General features: G+C 42.1%; 1 protein-coding gene and 1 non-coding gene across 3 annotated transcripts in view; both read left to right on the top strand.

The window, feature by feature from the left end:
- The first annotated feature begins 2,176 nt into the window (after positions 1-2,176).
- TRNAE-UUC (transfer RNA glutamic acid (anticodon UUC)) lies at positions 2,177-2,249 on the top strand. The gene has a single exon. It is a non-coding gene; the product is annotated as a tRNA-Glu (tRNA).
- An 8,031-nt stretch (positions 2,250-10,280) lies between these two features.
- Positions 10,281-20,606, top strand: part of SASH1 (SAM and SH3 domain containing 1) — a 185,967-nt gene continuing 175,641 nt past the window's right edge. For both annotated transcript variants that reach the window (XM_060029820.1, XM_060029819.1), the window contains exon 1: positions 10,281-10,997. In XM_060029820.1, coding sequence (XP_059885803.1) covers positions 10,869-10,997 — 129 coding nt within the window. In that variant the 5' untranslated portion in view covers positions 10,281-10,868. The remainder of the gene's footprint in view (positions 10,998-20,606) is intronic.

Below are 20,606 nucleotides of genomic sequence, written 5' to 3'. Positions count from 1 at the left end.
CTCCTGCAATCTTGTTTCTACTCCTTCCTCTACAATGAAATTGCACTGGCTAAGCAGAGTTACTAGTGACCGCTAAAATGAACATTCAGTTGATACTCTTCCTATCGATGTTTCCATAATGTTGGACACTGCTGATCCTTCCCGTCTTCCTGTTACCCTCAAATTCCTTGACATCATGCCACCATGATTCTCTACCGCTGGGACTACTCTCACTCAGACACTGTGTCGTTACCCCATGTTGTTCTCTTGAATGGTAGTGTTCCGCAAGTTCTGTCTTTCTCAGTTTTACATTCGCACTTACACCTGTGGATTTCATCCCTTACTACCCATCATAATCACCTGTGGCTCTTTCAAAAAAATAAAGATACCTGAGAAAAAGGAACATTTGTGAACTGTAGGTGGGAATGTAAATTGGTATAGCCACTATGGAAAACAGTATGGAGGTTCCTCAAAAAATTAAAAACAGGACTGCCACATGATCCAGCATTTCTACTTCTGGGTATATATGCAAAGGGAATGAAAAAGCTTCTCAAAGAAATATCTGAACTCCCATGATCATTGAAGCATTATGCACAATAGGCAAGCTATGGAAACAACCTAAGTGTTTGTCAATAGATGAATGGATAAAGAAGATGTGAGATATCTATATCGATATTGATATCGATATAGATAGATAGATGATAGATTCACAGAATATTATTTAGCCATGAGAAGGAAGGAAATCCTGCCCTTTGTGACAACATGGAAGAACCTGAAAGCATCACGCTAAGTGAAAGAAGACAAATACTGTATGATATCACTTATATGTGGAATCTAAAAGAGCCGAACTCGTAGAAATAGAGGTTAGAATGGTGGTTTCCAGGGGCTGGGGGTGGAGGAACTGGGGAGGTATTGACCAAAGGGTACAAACTTCCAGTTATAAGACAAATAAGTTCTGGGGATCCAATGTATAGCATAGTGATTATAGTCAATAGTACTGTATTATATACTTGAAAGCTGCTAAGAGAGTAGATCTTAAATGTTCTCACCACAAAAAAGAAATGGTAATTACGTGATACGATGGTGATGAAGGTGTTAGCTAAGAGTATGGTGGTAACCATTGTGCAGTATATATAAGTGTAAGAAATGAACAAGTTGTTCACCTTAAACTTACACAATGTTAGAGGTCAATTATGTCTCAACAAAGCTGGAGGGAGAAAGCAGGAGTATTTCAGGGAAAATGAACAGACTGAACAAAACAGAGAAGCAGAAAATAGGAAATACAGAGAATGTGGGGGAAAGTAGATAAGAGCCTTCCAAAATAACTCTATGTTTGATCATAACAGAAAGTCAAGCTGAAAAAGCAGTGTGCGATCAGGCAGGAACCGATGTACGTGTGCTAAGTGCCCCTATTGTTAATCCTTGTAGCTCTTGCCTAGATTAGTAGTATGACTGAAAATTTGCCTTTTCTCAATTTTCGCGCTCTTCTAGACTCCACATCACCACTAATTATAAAGTGAACCTAAATCGGACAATTTAACAATTTCAAAAAATTAAGGATTTTACACTCCTGATTAAATACTCCTGAGAACCAGGGCTGTCTTTTGTGAATACCTAACGTGACGTCAGACATAACTAGAGCTCAATTGTTTGTTGCCTGATGAATGAATGAATGAATGATGGACCAGATCTCTCTAATTTGAACCAGTAGGAGAAGACTAGTCAAAACTATGGAATATTCTGAAAGGGTACAAAAAGTAGTATAAACTGAGTGGCTTATTTAGAAGAATTACACATGAAATATCTTATGGCACTCTTAACCAGCTTGAGAAGATTTTTTTCTTGTGTTGGTTAAATATCCTCCCTTTACTTCTCTTTTTTAAGTTTTATCCTGTTAATTTAGTTAGTATATTTCCTCCCCTCCCCCTCCTCATAGTAGAATACAAAAGCAAATCTGGCCCAGCTTGGGATGAATCATCATGAATCATGATTAGTCATTCTAAATTAAAGTATATTTATTTATGAATGTACTAGTGAATGATTGATTTGTTCCTTTGCTGTCATTAATCTCTAGCCTCTTAATTTTACCTTTCAGGAGTTATTACAGAAAGAAAATTTTCATACAGGTATTTTACAGTTTTTGTTTATTTGTTTTGATCACTAAAGAGTAATTCTTTTTTTGGAGAATTTTGGGAGTTCCCTGGTGGCCCAGTGGTTAGGGCTCGGTGCTTTCACTGCCGGGGCCCCAGGTTCAATCCCTGGTCAGGAAACTAAGATCCTGCAAGCCGTGAAGCTTGGCCAAAAAAAAAAAAAAATTGTATTTTTTATCTTTTTTCCTTTCATGTGTGTTCCATTTAGACCAGGAAATTGACATTTCAGCCCAGAAGACTTAGGCCAGATGTTAGTGCACTGGCTGAAAGATGGATTTCCTGCCCCAATAGGTGACCTCTTAAAGCAAAATAGGCTTTTTCTTAATGGATAGACTGTCCAAATGACCTCATTTCTAGAACAAGGGGCCTTTGTTGTGTCTCTTTGCAATTGGAATCAACATCATCTGATTTTTGAGGACATTCATTAGATAAAGAGGAGCTAGCACCTAGTTGTTTCATTTATAAGGCATAGGAAAAATGTATGCCTAGACAACCTACTTTTTTGCTCCTTTAAAAACATTTGTGTTCCTTGAGAGGGAAATGGTGCAGAAAATCTGGGGCCTGCTTATCCATATTAATATTTCTCTTACATTTCAATCCCCATTCCAGCCAGCACTCACCACAGGAGCAGAGCATGTTACGTGCTTCCTAAAACAGGGAATTGTTTCACTTAGCTTGACCAAGGCACTATTTAAAGAAGTAGCCATGACCCCAATGTCCTGTCACTCAAACTTCTCTCTCTATATGTGAGAAGCTCATTGAGACATTCTCATGGTGCCACCTCTTTTGATGAGTTCTTCACCAAGTTCATTTATTTATATCTTCAATTGTATAAGGCGGCTCAGAAAAACTGAGATAACTGAGCCTTTGTGTGTGTGTGCGCGCACATGCGCGTGTGCCTCTGTGTGTCACAGGAAATGCAGTTTGAAAGAAAGTACCCAGAAGAGGAAAATGGCCTTGAATGACTAAGGGGAGACTGAAAAACTTACTATACATGGAAAGGAAGGGAGTTAGATTGCGTAAGAAGGAAGATATGTTTCTGAGATTCTAAAAGGATAGAACTTTATAGCTAAAGGGAAAGTTAGGAGATTTCTCTTTCTCTCTCTCTCTCTGCCTTTCTTCCTCCCTTCCTTCCTTCCTTCCTTTCTTTATTCCTTTAGAAACAAGAATGGGAGTGTCTCTTTTCAATAGCCATCAGGTACATTTTAGGAGTATAAAAATCTTGCTGCTTGTGACCCAAAATATTGGCTCCCTCATGAAAGACACAGAACAGAGTAAAGCAAGGCTGTGTACAGAGCTACCATCAGGCTGGGCAGTGCATCTAAGACTCGTGGTTCTTCCTCAAGTAATTTATATAGTAAATATGTGACTCTTTAAAAAAATGAGTAGTGAAAAGGATATCACACTTTCCTTTGCTTTAATAAGTCAACACATATTTTTTCCAGAATGTTATACTCAGCTCAATGCCTCCCTCCTTTTTTAATAGTCATATAAAAATGTCATTAATTATAAATTATTTTTTCTCGTTGTTCAACCAAAGTATTCTGGATAATACTTCAGTTCTGGGTAAGATTTGTAATAGTTTTCTGTGGTTTCTGGGATTCATTTTGTGAGTGAGAATCTTTTGTTCTATGTCTATAACATTGCACTTCAAAGAAGTAGAGCAGGGGCTTCCCTGGTAGTGCAGTGGTTGAGAATCTGCCTGCCAATTCAGGGGACACGGGTTCGAGCCCTGGTCTGGGAAGATCCCGCATGCCGCGGAGCAACTGGGCCCATGAGCCACACCTAGTGAGCCTGGGTGTCTGGAGCCTGTGCTCCGCAACAATAGAGGCCGCGACAGGAAGAGGCCTGCGCACTGCGATGAAGAGTGGCCCCCGCTTGCCGCAACTAGAGAAAGCCCTCGCACAGAAACGAAGACCCAACACAGCAAAAATAAATAAATTAATTAATTAATAAAATTTTTAAAAAAAGAAGCAGCGCAATAGTGTTAACTGGAGCTTTTACATTTAATAGGAAAAAAAATATTTTTCACAAGTATGTGTAAGCAATAGAGACAGCCAAGTAGGCATTCTCGTTGGGTAAAGTTTATAAAATAGACAAGATGGATGAAGCAGTTTGGTTGGTGGATGATACTTCCCAGCTGTGCTTTTTAGACTGTCCTTGCATAATTTGGAAATATTTAACATAATCTTTCGTCTCTTATTAACACATCCCTTTTTTTTTTTCTTACACTCTCCTACGCTAAAAAGATAAATAGCGGGGAGTATGATTCTAAAGACCATTCCCTCTCCATGCTTCCTTTTTTTCTCCTTTTCAGTGTCAGGTGGCTCTCAGAGAATCTCACAGCTCTCCACAGGAGACACTGCTCCTATGTTAATTCAGAAGTTATTTCATGGTGGGCTGAAGTCTTTGGGTCCTTTGCCTTAAACATTGTGAATTCAATGTTGGTACCCCACTCAGAGTCTTTTGCTTCTTGTCTATAATGTGTATTACTGAATAGTTCAGAATCCTTGTATTTCAGAATTACAAATGGCTTTAGAAATTACCTAGTCTGACCCAACTATGCAAGATGAAATATCAGTCACGTCGTTTTATGCCTGATGGAATGATTCCCAGGCAGAACCATGGTGTTTACATAGCATCAGCACAGAGGAAAACCTAACTGGCTAGGCTAGTAACCTTGCTTATCAGAGTGGAAGAAGAGATTTCAGAGAAAAGTATTTATAGCCCTGAATCATCATTTTGTTTATTTACCTTCTCTCCCTAGCCTGTTTGGGCTGTCTTCACTTGGTTTTAATTTTTCTTTAGTTTGCTCTTAGCTCTTTTCTCAGTCTCTCTTACCAAATACTCCATGATGAAAAGGCTTTTAAACAGGTAATGCTTTAGCAGGTGTTTGGCTCACTTTTAAGGCAGTTGTGGAAAAAATGTGTTTGGGATTGTCAAGGGGGAAAATGTTTTGGCGTTTCAGTCTTTCCTTGAAGTTACTTCCCCCCGCCCCACCCCAGGCGTTATGGAATGCCCCGCGTTAGAGTGCCAGAGAGGATTGCTGACCGTAGGCAAAAATTAAATGAGTTTATCTGTTTTCATTGCTCAATTTCAGAATGCAGTATGGTAAAAAAAAAAAAAAATTGGACTATTTATAATCTTTTGGATTTAGTCTCTGCTTTTTTTTTCACATCATTATTGGAGTATAATTGCTTTACAATGTTGTGTTAGTTTCTGCTGTACAACAAAGTGAATCAGCTCTATGTATCCATATATCCCCCTATTCCCTCCCTCTTGCGTCTCCCTCCCTCCCACCCTCCCTATCCCAACGCTCTAGGTGGTCACAAAGCACCGAGCTGATCTCCCTGTGCTATGCGGTTGCTTCCCACTAGCTAGCTATTTTACATTTGGTAGTGTATATATGTCCATGCTACTCTCTTCCTTCGTCCCAGTTTACCCTTCCCCCACTGTGTCCTCAAGTCTATTCTCTATTAATCTCTGCTTAATCTCACATTTTTTTCTGTAGAAAATGTGTTGTCTTTAAAACATAACAAGTGTTAGAATGAAGCTGTGTTCCTAAAATATGTACTATTCTTATGGATAATACACTTTATTACAATAAATACATTTAATATTTTATCGTCTGCCCTTGAAAGCCAAATGTCTCTGAACATCTGATTTGGGGATCTCCATTCACATATCTCATGATGGTTTCTTTTACCAGTTAATTTTAAAAAGCAATCCGCTGGTTTAGTTTTTCAACATATTGTATTTTACAACTTCACCTTCCCTTGGCAATGCGTTCCTTTTCCTTATTCTGACATTCCCATAGTTTCAAGTGGCTCTCAAATTTGAGCAGATTTCACAATTGCCTGGGGAGCTTGTTAAAATACAGGTCACTGGTCCCATCCTCAGAGTGTCTGACTCTGCAGGCTTGGAGGCTGGGGCCGGAAATTTGCATTTCCAACAAATTAGGTAATGCTAATGCTTCTGTTCTTGAGTCCACACTTTGAGAAGCACTGATCTAGATAAAATATTGTAAAAGATGGGGCTTCCCTGGTGGCGCAGTGGTTGAGAGTCCGCCTGTCAATGCAGGGCACACGGGTTCGTGCCCCGGTCCGGGAGGATCCCACATGCCGCGGAGCGACTGGGCCCGTGAGCCATGGCCGCTGAGCCTGCGCGTCCGGAGCCTGTGCTCCGCAACGGGAGAGGCCACAACAGTGAGAGGCCCGTGTACCGCAAAAAAAAAATATTGTAAAAGATGGAGCTGGTATGGACTAAGGTGGTGTGTGGTAGTGGAGACAGAGAGAAGTGGATGAACTTGACACATATTTAGGAAGTAGGATCCATGGGGCTTGTCCATGGTTAGATGGGAGTGATGGTGAGGTGTGGGAAGGATTCAAGCACGTCTCTGAGGTTGGTAGCTTGAACCAATGGATGGATGTAACAGTGTACTGAAATGGGAAGTGAGCGGGTGGGAGGGTTGGATCATAGTGAGAAGTCATAAATTCTATTTAAAGTTTAAATAAAATATAAAACATGAAACACAGTGCCTGACATAGAGTTGATTTTCAATAAATAACATCGGTATTACTGTTATTACTACTTTTACTTCCAAACTGAATAGCCCTTATGACTCCACCTTGCCAGAGATAACCTCCCAGCCCTTCCACTCAGCGGCCACATTCCAGGGCTAGGAATTACTCCTTTATGTGACCCAAGAGACAGGTATGAACAGGGAAATTTTATAGATATCACCTCGTGGTATGAGTGAATAGGGGGAGGGAAAGGGGGGAAAAATTTCTAATTCATAGAGAATTACTGCCTGCATTTTCACACACAACCTCATAGCAACTGTATTTTTTATTTATTTTTTAATTTTTAAAATTTTTAATTTTTTTTTATTTTTGCGGTACGCGGGACTCTCACTGCTGTGGCCTCTCCCGTTGCGCAGCACAGGCTCTGGACGCGCAGGCTCAGCGGCCATGGCTCACGGGCCCAGCCGCTCCGCGGCATGTGGGATCCTCCCGGACCGGGGCACAAACCCGTGTGCCCTGCATTGGCAGGCGGACTCCCAACCACTGCGCCACCAGGGAAGCCCATAGCAACTGTATTAAGTAGATGAACTATCCCACTTTACAGATGAGATAAATAACTTGCCCAATGTCTTATAGAAACCTGAGTGAAAATTCAAACTGGGCTCTGTCCTGAACCCATTATATTTGTGTTACTGCCAAACTCTACCTTTACTGCCAGGTAATAGATTTTTTTACTTATGTCAAAATGATGTCCTAAGTAGACTGCAGGCAACACCCTGCAGCTTCTAGACTAGTGGCTTTTAAACTTGTAATCCTGCCACATAGTAAGGAACAATTTTTTACAAAGCAATCCAGTATTTGCATTTATATGCATATGTGTGTATGTATGTACTTCCGTGTTGCACGCATCTATGTGCAGCTGTATGACTAATTTTCCAAGAAGGAACACTTACTGAGACAGGTGCATTTCCAATATTTACTTTCATTGACTGCATTCTGATAGTTCACTGCAATAAATGTTTATCAGAACCCACAGAATTGATTTCAGTCAACTTTTGGGTCTCTACTAGGTGTCTAGAAAATTCTCTTCTAGATCCCTTTCTGTCCTTGGAGTTCACTTACCAACATCATAACAATTCCACAGAGCTGGATGAGGGAGAGCCCTGATGGAAAGAGGAAAGGAGAAAGAGCAGGATTCCTATGTGCATACTTTCCCTGTACATGTCTTTAATGGCACTTGCCCACCTTACAGAGCTTTGTGGGAATCAAATAAATTACAGCATAGATGAAAGAACTTTTAAAAGTAATCAAGTCATCTGACTTTGATTCTGCTCAATGTAGTTGTGTTCACTTGGAGTGATCTCAAGATCACCTTCAAGGCTCTGTCCCACCCTCGTGGGATATAATTCTATTATAAAAAGCTCTTTGTAAACAGTACCCTATGGGACTCTGAAATAGTTTGATGATGATTGTGATGTTGCTAATTATTCTTTATATTTTGTTAAAAAGCCCCTGAAGGAATTTTTGGAAGATTGACATTAACCAAAGGAGAAAAGACTCAATTTGGGAGAAGTAATCAGACTCATTTTGAGTAGAAGCATCATGAAGCTTGATAAGCGAAAAGGTTCAGCTTCATTTTTCAGGTGGTCAAAAAAATTATTACGTACAAGTAGAAAAATGCCCAAAATTTCATATTTATGTACAGACAGCAAAATTGTAGGTAGCAACCTTCCCCCTCAAAGGTATTACTTATTTTCTTATCCATTTATTCGGGAATGCCAGGACAAGGAGCTTAAATATCTAGGGTAGCTTGATTCTCTAAGTACCAGAATGCTGGCTAAGATTTAGTTATATTGATATGTGTGTTTGTATTGTTGCCAAATGGTACCTATCTTTAGATGACCCTGAAATATAACATCTCCTCTGAGGAGGTACATGGCAATTCATGCGGCCTTGCCTCCTCTAGGATGGGAAAACTGCAGCACAGAAGAGTTAAATGCTTTGCCCTCAGGTGATCTGATGAGTCTAGAAGAAAGACTCACGACTGGTGCTGGAGAGTCCTGCCCCCACCATCCTGCTCATTTGGCTTCATGCTCAGTCACTTGCCAGAAGGTGTTGATGCAGAAAACTAGCCGCCCCCTGTAGAAGCAGCACTGTCCTTTGTATTTTCTTCTTCCTTTTTTTTTTTAAATACTTATTTATTTATTTAGGTTGCACTGGGTCTTAGTTGTGGCAGCATGCAGACTTCTTAGTTGCAGCATGCATGTGGGATCTAGTTCCCCCACCAGGGATCGAACCCTGGCCCCCTGCATTAGGAGCGCAGAGTCTTACCCACTGGACCACTTAGGAAGTCCCTCCTTTGTATTTTCTTGAATTGAGTAAGGTACCACATGGCTAATACATTGAAATTCTTAAGTATACATAAAATCAACTCAATGGTTATTTTACCTTTTCCTATCGTTTACTTATTTTCATGTCTTTATAGATGTAATAATAATAGTAATGATAATAAAGCCCACCAATGCTTTAATGAATCTATTTGGATTCCCAGCATCTTAGAACACGCACCTGATCTAACTCCAGCCTCAGCCCAGGGAAAAGCAGCAGGCCTGGTCATACTGACTCTGCACCCAGCACTCCACTTCAACACAATGCCTCCTTCCTATCAAGGGGAAACTTTTGCATTTTGTTTCTTTGTCATCGGGGATTATGCGTATAAATTTAATTACCTTTGAAAAAGTTTTTTTTTTCAGTTTTTTTCAATTTTGAACTTTCTTCTAAGGGCTATTCATCCTTTGGATCCCGTAATTAATGCTTTAGGAGGGGAATTTCAAGGGACGTGATCTTGTACCCCTCCTTTCATGTGGGTTCAGAAGGAAAAAACAAAGACAGCCAGAGCCCTCCAAAACGAGCAAGGGCTCTCTCCCTGGGGCACCTCACCTGGGTTTTTGTACCACTCAGTCCTTTAACATAGGGGCGAGTCATTGTAGTTTCTGGACTGTTTCACAAAGCGATCAATCACCAGATCCGATGTGACGTGGACTGTCATCTCCCAGCGAGAATTCTTGAGTGGCTTTTAAAGAAACAATCACAAAAGGAGAAATGCATCTACAGGGCTATTTCCCTCATAAAATAATCCGTCATGGATCTTGTCCTTAGAAAAACACACACGGGGCCCCAGGTGTGTAGGCTTAATGGCTACAACCATAACATTTCCTTTTGAAAAAGGCCCTTCCCTATGCCCTTACTGTAAAGGGACCATTAAAACCCAAAGCGCGTGCCCCCTAAATAGCTGCCACCCCAAGCAATGCATGGCATTGTGGCCGCCCAGGAACCAAAATGTCCCCCCTTGTAATACACACGATACAAACAATGGCTCGTGCCCAAGCTTTCACACTTGTTTTTCCAAGTCTTGGCTGCCAGAGTCAGAGCTGTAATTCCTGAGGTCGCTTGACCTCAGGAGGGGCGAGGTGTGCGGGGTAACTACACTACTTGGGAACTCCTTCGGCAGGAGCAGCTTAAAGATTAACTTTCTCGAGTTTCTGTGACCCAAACTGTGCCAGTGAATAGCGTGATTGGAAACTTGTGCAGGCGGGAGACAGCAGCGCGGCCGCTCTTTCAACAGGCGATTTGTTCTCCTGTCTGCGGCTCATTTCCATGCAAAGAGCCTGACATCAGAGCACCTTTTGTTGCTAAACGCTTTCTTTAGCATCAAGGGGAGAGAGTCATGTGGAGCTGGAAGAGCTCATTTTGAAGAGAGGGGGCCCGGGAAGTACCCGTCAAGTCCCAGAGGCGCCGCGGTCACCCCGCGGGGCCCTGCCCAGACTTGCTGGAAGAAATAAGTCTCGTGCCTAGTTAGTCGGTCCCCGTCACAGGAAGAGACGCCTTTGCAGCGGGTTGCATTGCTTCTGGGCTGCCAGAATTCCCCGCCGGAAAACTCGGTGGTGCGAACTTTGCCTCCTGCTACCGGGTTGCCGAGCTGAGCCGAGCCGAGCCGAGCCGGGCTGGGAAAGTTTCTGGACCTGTCAGCCGCGCGGCCCGTCGCCACCGAGAGCCGAGGTGCGGGCGCCTGCCGGGGGCCCCCGCCGGGTCGGAGGCCGGGGCCGCTTGGGATGCGGCGCGGAGGCGCGACTCGGTGGTGACGCGGCGGGCGGGGACCGGCGCCGGGGACCGGGCGCGCACGGCTGCGGGGCCAGGGCGCCCCGGGGACCCGGCCATGGAGGAGGACGCGGGAGCCGCCGGCGCGGCGCCCGAGCCCGAAGCCGAGCCCGCGCCGGAGCCTGAGGCGGGCGCTGGTCTGTCCGAGGCGTTCTCCCGGCTCTGGACCGACGTGATGGGCATCCTGGTGAGTTACCTGGAGAAGCGGAGGCGCGGGGAGGGCGGGTCGCGGGACCCGGGAGCAGGCAGCACCCCGGCGCCGCGGCGCTCCCTTCGCGCTCGCAGACTCGACAAGCCCACCCCTCGGGGTCGTCCTTCTCCGGCTGTAGCTCTTAGGGGGTTAAATACACACGGTTTAGGATTTCAAACCCTAATTAAAAAGATAACCAGCCACAGATCACATCAAAGATATATTTTTTAAACAAACGGGTATGATGTTCCACAGTTTAATCTGGGACACCTGCTGAGAAGTTGGTGTGGAAAAGACAGAGTCCTTCAAAGAATAGATGTAAATAAATACTGTTCGGCTGATGTGCTCTCACAGTCGGATTTGGGAAGAGGCTGATGTTACTGATGTTTATCTCTTCACCATGTGTTGTCTGACCAGGAGAGGAAAACAATTATCTCCTTACTCAGAACCACAGAAAGTTTACTTTGTTTGCAGTTTTTCAACATGTAGAATTACAGGATACTTGTTATGTGTTTGGGACTAAAAACAGTAAGACTTATTTTTCTAAATCCGTATTGTCATGCATTTTGAAATGTCCAGTAACTAAACCCGCCCGTGGATTTGGCATAATTTCTGAAAAATAGTTCTTAGGCATGGCGGATGAAGCTTTTACTTGTTCAGGGTTCAGCGCCTTGAGGAATTAGTGGATTTGCTATGGTGGAGCTGTAGGTAGGCAGGTAGACTGCAATCAGATGGGTGGGGTTCTTACAGTCAGACATCTTACTCCACACATTAAAAAGTCCATTTCAATGGAAAGGTTCGGAATTGGGAGTTGTGTAGATCATTGGAAGAGGCTCTAGATTTACTTGGAGTTGTTTGTTTTTTTGTTTTTTTTTTAAATAGGAGGAGGTGTAGTTTATAGAAAACTCCTCTTTGGTAATGATGAAACCATTTTTAGCACAGTAATTAAGCTTTTGGACTTTGGAGTGAGTTAGCCTGGATTCAAATCCCAGCCCTCCCATTGACTGACTGCCTGATCTTGGCCAAGGTACCCAACTCCACTGACCTTCTATTTCATTACCTGAAAAGTGAAGCAAAGATTTGCTTCTTAGGTTTTCTGAGATTTAGCTAAGCTGATATATAGCTAGTGCTCTATACTGATATATGGTAGGTGTTTAATAAAGAATAGCTGTCTTTCTGTTTTTTTTTCTTGCAAATGATCTTGTGTCTCAACTTTCCAGACATCCTAAAGTCCCAGTTATTCCATTTTCAGGTGTCCTTTGGTATTTATGATTATTCCTGTACAGAGAGCCAGGGAAGGTTGGTCAAAGATTTCTATCTGCTCGTCTCACTCTCCGATATTTTATTTTAATTAATGTATTTTTTGAAAGCAGATTTATTCAGGGAGATACCCACTCCATAGACAGAGTGTGGGCCATCTCAGAATGACTCTCCAATGTTTAAAAAATATATATTAAAAAAAATTTAAGTTAACGCTTTTTGCATTTTCTGAACATTACTGATGAATATGGGCCTTCAGTGAAATTTCAGGAAACCCAATGAACGTATATATAAAAGTTGTGGTGATAGATTGTTTTTTAAGTTTATCAAGCAGGAAGCTTATCTTGTTATTTCTTGCTTAGGTCTCACTCTAAATTTTCAGGCACTGAGAAAATTGGCTTGATGACATCACATTGCATCCCTTACTAGGGTGTGGGCTGGGGAGGGAAGGGTTAGAGATGCTCACCTGAACTGACGTGTGGGCTCAGGGTCGTTTGGGGGCCGGGGTGGCATGGACCACTTTCTGAAGATTTGCTTTCCCTTCCCTGGCAGATTCCAGCGCTGCTGGGTCAGTTGTAGCAGAGTGTTCTTTGGCTGAGTTAGAAGATGGGGTGGGGCTCAAGAAGCCCAAACCTGTTATTCAAAAGGCAGATGCAGGAGAAAAGAAAATATGTGCTTCTTACAGAGCTGATAGTTCCGTGTGAGGCTGAAAGACGGTAAAGATTGTCCCAAACAGGTAGTGTTCACCCGTGTTTTCCCATCTTTTATAAGGTCTTATTTTGCTTTAAGTCTTGGGCATCAAGATTGTTCCTTAGTGAAAAAGCAGGCAAAGAAGACGTAGATTACCTGCTGTCCTTTGTACGTGCCTGTAAGAAGTCACCAGGGGAAAAGGATCTTTATTCTGCTTTTAGAAAGCTGCCATCCAAGTGTTTATAAGAAACTATATCTTCGGAAGAATGTATCAAGACGCGAAACTGACAGCTGACTTTCTCTGTTCTTACGGAGATAAAAAGACACCATTTCCTTCATTTTGTATTTAAAATATGGCATTTTGCAATCATCTATCAGCCTAGACAGGTTGAAGTGACTTGATCTCTGGCACATATTCATTGTTGGTGGAAACGTCAGACTGCACCCCAGTTCTCTGACCTCCACCAGTCAGGAGCCTGATGCCATGGTGCTCCATAGTTAACTATCCCAGATCAACTTGGTAGAAATGTAATGGCATCCAGTCATTTTAGGCAAATGCTGTTTGGAAGATTAGGAGAGTAGAGGTAGTAGGGGAATTATACATCCAGACATCATACTTAGCAGATTTCAGGCACAGTTGCTACTTTATTTTTTAGATTCTTCTTAGTGTAAAAATGTAAACTTCAAAGCTTATTAGGTTAAAACTTTTTTAAAAATGAATGAGCACAGCTCCTCTTTCCCGAAGGTGCCGGACAGCGAGAAGCCCTTGGCATCCCTACCCCCTTGGATTTTGTTGGTTCAAACCCAGGGAAGGGGGAGAGTGTTGCCCCAGAGTCATTGATCTCGGTAAATACAAGATGGTTGTTTGAGTTCATTGGGACACATTTTACATTTAAATTAATTCAGTCCTGCCCAGTTCAGCACCAATCAGTTGCTTTTATATAATTGCTAACAAAGCGCTTATTTAGAGAAGTAATAGTATAATTTATGGCACGAAAATGTTTGAGTGTATTGGAATGAATAAAATGCTGACAAGTGAATATGTAAATAGAGAGTTAAGAGAAAATGAGTTTACAAAACCACTATGGATGTGAGGGCCTGGAGGCCATGGTCTGTATTTCAGTCATTCTTCTACCTGCAGGGCTTGGGCCTTACTGGGTGCTGAGAATATGCTTTTATTGAGTGAGAAAGGAAAAAAGTATGTACTTTTAAATGCAGGAGCCACTCCAAAATACAGTTCTGTAAAGACTCATGCCCTGGCTATAATGGGGCGCATTTATGAAGACGTTAATAAATTCTGCTTATGCCAAAGCTACCACTTGGACAGTTGTATCATGCGTACTTAAATCCTGGCACTTCCACTGAAAATGTAATGGCAAATTGCGAAATGTTTGTAAACCCTGAGCAATTAAACCGAGGCCTTCTTGCAAAACACGCTATTCTGTTCTCTAACTCGGCAGCGTGTGGTCTGCCTGGGTTTTCAAAGCCTGTCACCTTTCACGATGACATGCTTAGACTTCTGTTGAGAATTGCAGAACAAGTGAGAATCCTATGGGATTCTACTCTTTTTTCTTTACTCCCTGATTGCAGACAAAGCATTCCTTTTTCTTTTTTGGGGTGGGGGAGAGTAGTTTTTTTTTTTTAAGAGTAGGAATTGCTGAGGTTATCAGATGAGGTAGATCATGTTTTCAGCCCCAGGTATCCATTTGGTAACTTGTGATGGTTCATAAATTTTTCCTCCAGAATTCGAGGACTCCTTAAATGCAGAATCAGGCCTTTGAAGCTACTTGGTCTCACTGGGAAGGGAGAGGAAGGGAGTTAGTGACTATTGTTTGCAGGATCCTGCAAGATGCACCTCCCCCAAACCTTACATTTCCCTGCAATGTTCCTACAATTTACACCCATTTCCTAGCAATGCTTGGAAAATATCCATTGTGTAGACAAACTGTACATGGAGGACCTTCCCCTACTCTTAATTCCTATTCAAGCTACAGAAAAGAATGTAGTAGGTTTATCTGTTAAGTTTATCTTTAGGTTAAGTTATCGGCTAGGTTCATTCTGTTTAAGTTTATCGGCTAGGCTCATTCTGTCTTGCTGTTTACTGAAGTCCTCTTCCTTAAAAGACTTTCCTTTTGCTCTGTATTTTTGGGCAAAGTGTAGGGGAGGGGAGGTGTCAGTGAGATCCCTAGAGGGCTTTTAAAATGCAAACTCCTTTGTACAGACCAGTGTGTAATTTACATATTCTCTGGGTGGTGTCTTCCGTTAAGCCCTTGAACTGATGACTTAATTTTTTAGGTCTTGGAATCTGAGAGTCAGCCCCAGTTTCCAATATTCTGACTTCATCTTGATGCTTTGTCCCTGGTAGCCGGCTGAAAGCCTATGGCTTTTATATAAGTAGAGAGATTGCAGGGTGATGTAGTGGAAGACACTGACTGAAGAGACCTTGGAAGTGAGTCCTCAACTCCCTCATTTAGAGAGGAGGGATGGAAGGGCTTGGGGCAGCAGCGTAGGGACCAGAACTTAGACCTACCGATTTTCATTTCTTTGCCAAAGTTAAGTCTCACAGTTCTGGCAGGGGTCCTTAATTTGCTGTCAAAAGAGGCTCTGGGACTTCCCTGGCTGTCCAGTGGTTAAGACTCGGTGCTCACAATGCAGGGGGCAGGGTCGTGAGGGAAGTAAGATACCGCATGCCCTAAGGCGCAGCCCAAAAAAAAAAGCTAAAAAGAGGCCTCTGCATTAAAGCGACTGTTCATGCTCTCCGTCTTCCCACATCCTGCTTTCATGTGCCACTCTCTACCTTGTAACCCTTCCCTGTTCCACCTGGCTTGTTCTGCATCCTTGTTCACCATCGTTGACTCTCAGCTTCCAATGATAGAATGCAGCAACGTGGGGAGGGGAAGGCAGTGCTCACAAGGGCTGAGTCCTGGTGCTGTGCGGGGGCCCTTCCCAAACTTAACCTTCATTGGTCCTCTCACTGTGACCAGTGAGCATCTTTGTCCCTGTTTTACAGTGGAGAGGTAAAGGTGCATGTCCTGAATCACCCAGACAGTAAACAGGAGCTGGGATTTGGATCATGTGTTATTTCCTGGAAAGTAACTCCTAGTTGCAGTTTTGTAGTTCGTCCTCTCACATCTCTATCGAGACATCTATTGACTGTCAATCTTTTTTGCTTAAGCTATTGAGCTAAGTACTAGCCCCTGACTTCCAGAAAGACAGTAGTTCTGTAGGAAAAACAGCGTCCACTGCCCCTCCCCTAAATACCCAGTCCTGCAGTGTAGTGTGCAGATTGCCCCAAAGAGCACGGAGTTGGGGAGGGCTGACGGAGGTGCTGGTGCAGGAAGTCCAGTCCCAGAAATGCCTTTCAGTTTGGGCCCTGGCAGTGAGTAGGCTTTACCTGAGAGGTGTTTCCCAGTGAGGGCTAAGGAGGAAAGAAGAGAGGAAGGGCCTTCTGGACAGAGCCAAGGGAAAGAAAGATGGGAGAGCAGAGAGCACTGAGGTGGGTGCCAGGTCCTGAGTGCTGAAGTAGCTGCAGTCATTCTGTAGGCTTCAGTGAGAAGCCATTGCAGAATTTTAAATTGACATGTGTCATGATCACTTTTTAGAAAAGTGACTTTTGGGGGTGATGAGTTGGTGATGAATTTGGAAGAAGACTACTTCAGTGATCCAGGCAAGAGAAGATGAGAGCTTGGATTAAATGTTTATGAAACATACCAGTTTATCTATCACCTGGCTTCTGTTGGTCCCCATATTTTACTCTATAAGGAGTCAAGGATTGCTCATGGTAATTTACTTCTGATAAATTCTTTTACGCTCAAGAGTAGGCTGGGTTAATGCAAGAGATTTTTAGGCATGTTGTAGTGTTGTAATTTTTTTTTTTTCATTCTAAAGAAGTATCTATCTTGACACATCTATGTGTACACATATCTACTTACCTGTCTTTCTGTACTGGAGTAAATGATTTGGTTCCTTAAAGAGGGGAATTATTATTTATAACAATATACACACAATGCTATAGCTAAATGATGTTTAATACCATCTTTTAAAAGCTAATTCTAGGGACTTCCCTGGTGGTGCAGTGGTTAAGAATCTGCTTTCCAATGCAGGGGACGTGGGTTTGATCCTTGGTTGAGGAACTGAGATCCCACATGCCACGCCGGACAACTAAGCCCACAAGCCGCGATGAAAGATACCACGTGCCACAACTAAGACCCGTTGCAGACAAAAATTAAAAAAAAAAAAAAAATCTAGAGAACAGTAAAATAGAGGGAAATATTCAGTTGGGCACATTGATCCATAAGCAAATCTGTAGCTCAGTTCTACAAAGAACATAAGAGGAAAACCTGTAACTAGCAGTTTACTTAATGTATTCTTTTTAAGAGTACTTTATGCTTCAGACTTAACCATCATAATCCCACTGTGATATATGATGTACCTACCCATGGTTTACACACATTCTTTTCTTAGGGTAGAAATAAAATTGATCTCAAAATAATGAATTTAAATAGATAGAGGCTAAGACTAAGAATTAACTGTACCATTTAATACCAGTGAGTATAGACTAAGACGAAAAGAATTAACCAAACCTTCCGACTCATTTTGAGATAAAATGTATTTTTGTGATGACCTGGATTTGTCATTTCTCAGATGGTATGCTCATTTATTTACTAATTTAATTTGGGAATGAGACCTGAAATTTGTGGGTCTGTTCCTCATTAGCTTTGCTCCTAGGCAGCTGTCTAGTGTCCCACCCTTTGTTCCATAAGATGTTTCACTGGGTAGCGTTAATTCTTTATGAGTTGAGATGCCTCATAGAGATAACCTAGTTTGTATTTTTTCTTGCTTGTCAAGCCCTGTAATAGAGACGACTCCGGCACGGAGATTGGAGACCCAGGCCTTAGAGTATCTTAGAGACTTGGAAGACAAAAGCTTGATAATAAGATAGTTTTTCCTCTCTGTAATCCCTAATTTTTTCTTTTCGGAAGAGATCTCCTATTGTCTTTCACCTTTCTAAGCTGATTGGTAAAAACGTGAATACGTTTGAGTTTATAATGACCGCTCTGTAGACTTTTGTTCCATGTGTCCATAGAGATACTTTGCGGCTCTCCTTGGTGTCTATGACGTAGATTTGATTCATGGTTTATTTTGTTGCTTCACCCATTGTTTGTCTGGTTTTACAGCAAGTAGTGAGTGAGGAAGGTCCAGTGTGTCTACACATCACTGTCTGCCCAGTTGTGGCTGTGGCTTCATCTTCTGTCCTGGCATGCAGAATTAAAAGTGGAATGACAAGGGAAAGAAAAAGAAATGCATATAATTGTAATTCTAACTAAAAGTGTCATTGAAGGGCAGAATAAAAAAAATTTAGTATGTATCCTGAGCCCTAGTTACTTTAAAAATTTATCCTAGTTAATTTTGGGGACTTGAGTACTTTTGCCTAAGACTTGCTGTCAACCGATACATTTTTCACACTAGAGCTAAAAAATGTTTTTATGCTTTTTTGGGCGCTCTTAAAAATAGTGTTTCAATATAGAAGAAAGGAATATTCTAGTTTAAGAATAAGTATCTTCGCTATAGGCTTACATCCATCTTCAGAGGATTTTAAAGGCCACATTTAAAGATAAACCATTAACAATTTTACAGATGTCTTTGTTTTGGATATGCACAGGGTTAAAAAAAAATTTTTTTTTTAACAAAGCAATGAGATACCCCTACACACCTGTAACAATGGCCAAAATCTGGAACACTGACAACACCAAATGCTGAAGAGGATGTGGAGCAACAGGAACTCTTGTTTGTTGCTGGTGAGAATGAAAGATGGTACAGCCACTTTGGAAGACAGTTTGGCATTTTCTTACAAAACTAAGCCATATTTTTACCATCCAGTCCAGATGTTGCACTCCTTGGTATTTGCCCGCAGAAGGTGAAAACTTATGTCCACACAAAAACCTGCAGACGGCTGTTTATAGCAGCTTTATTCATAATTGCCAAAACGTGGAAGCAACCAAGAGGTCCTTCAGGAGATGAATGGGCAAATAAAGTGTGGTGGAATATTATTTAGTGCTAAAAAGAAATGAACCATCAAGCCATCAAAAGATGTGGAAGAACCCTAAATGTCTATTACGAAGTGAAAGAAGCCCACCTGAAAAGTTTTTTATTCTGACTATATGACGTTTTGGAAAAGGCAAAACTGTGGATACAGTGAAAAGATCAGGGGTTGGAGGGAGGGAGGGATGAACCGGTGGAGCACAGAGGACTTTTATAATGATGGATAGATAGATGTGCAACACCAGGAGTGAACCGTAATGCAGACTTTGGATTTGGGGTGATTATGATGTGACACTGTATGTTCATCAGCTGTAACAAAGGTTCCACTCTAATGAGTACGATGGGTTTATTTCAACACCACCAAGCCATTCTTAAATTCTCAGTGGACACTGATGGAGTTTCCTACAAATTTAATTCATGTCTGACACTATCTACTAGTGTCAGATCCCACAGGTTAGGGGCTCAGTCCCAAAGACTGTCCCTATTTCAGTTGCCAATCCAAGTCCAGATTGTTATTTGTGCTTCTGAACGACTGGCTATTAATTGGAGGTTCCTGCATCCCCCCTGGGGTTCCATTAATTTGCTAGATCAGCGCACGGAACTCAGGAAACCAATTTACTTGTTAGATTAACCAGTTTACTTACTAGATTACTGGTTTGTTATGAAGGGATATAACTCAGGAACAGCCAGATGGAAGAGTTGCTTAGGGTGAGGTAGGTGGGAAGGGGCGAGGAGCTTCCATCCTCTCTGGGGCACCACTCTCCCCGAATCTTCATGTGGTCACCAATCCAGAAGCTCTCTGAACTCTGTCCTTTTAGGTTTTTATGGAGGCTTCATTATGTAGGCATGCTTGATTACATCATTGGCCTTTGATAACTGAACTCAACCTCCAGCCCTTCTTCCCTTCAAGGAGGTTGCGGGGTAAGGGTGGGGTGAAACTGAAAGTTCTTACCCTCTAATTACTTGGTCTTCCTGGTGACCAGCTCCATCCTGAGGCTATCTAGGAGCCCCAGCCTAGGTGCCTCATTAGCATAAACTCAGATGTGCTCTGAAGGGATTCCTAGTGAGTGACAAAAGATGCTCCTATCACTCCAAATTCTAAGGGTTGGGACCCCTGTACCAGGGCTGGGAAGAAGACCAAGTACCTGTCTCCTATAAGTCACAATATGACAGTGGGGGATATTGATAATGAGGGAGGCTATGCCTGTTTGAGGGTAGGAGATATATTGAAAATCTCTGTACCTTCCCTTCAACTTTGCTGTCAGTCTTAAGCTGCTAAAAAAATGAAGTCTTAATAAGAAAATATAATTAAATTTTTTTGTTGTTTTAATCAAGAGAAGGGTAACAGAATGAGAACATTTAAAAACAAAAAACTTGATTAAACACCTCTTAGAAAACTGAAAGGTTATTTTGTGAGGAAGTTAAGAGCAAAGGAAGCAGTTCAGAGTGGCTTCAAATCCTGGCTTCAGCATTTAGTGGACCTGTGACCTGGGTGAGTTCCTTAACCCTTCTATGTCTTGGTTTCCTCATCAGTAAAATGAGGGTGATAGCCACTCACATCATTGGGTCTGGTAAGATTAATTAAATCAGTGGAACTGTGCATGGCATATGGTA

Source organism: Delphinus delphis, chromosome 14 (genome assembly GCF_949987515.2).
Source record: "Delphinus delphis chromosome 14, mDelDel1.2, whole genome shotgun sequence".
In the NCBI taxonomy this organism is placed as follows: domain Eukaryota; kingdom Metazoa; phylum Chordata; class Mammalia; order Artiodactyla; family Delphinidae; genus Delphinus; species Delphinus delphis.
The sequence above is the reverse complement of the archived record's forward strand: the minus strand, read 5'-3'. Positions and strand labels throughout refer to the sequence as shown.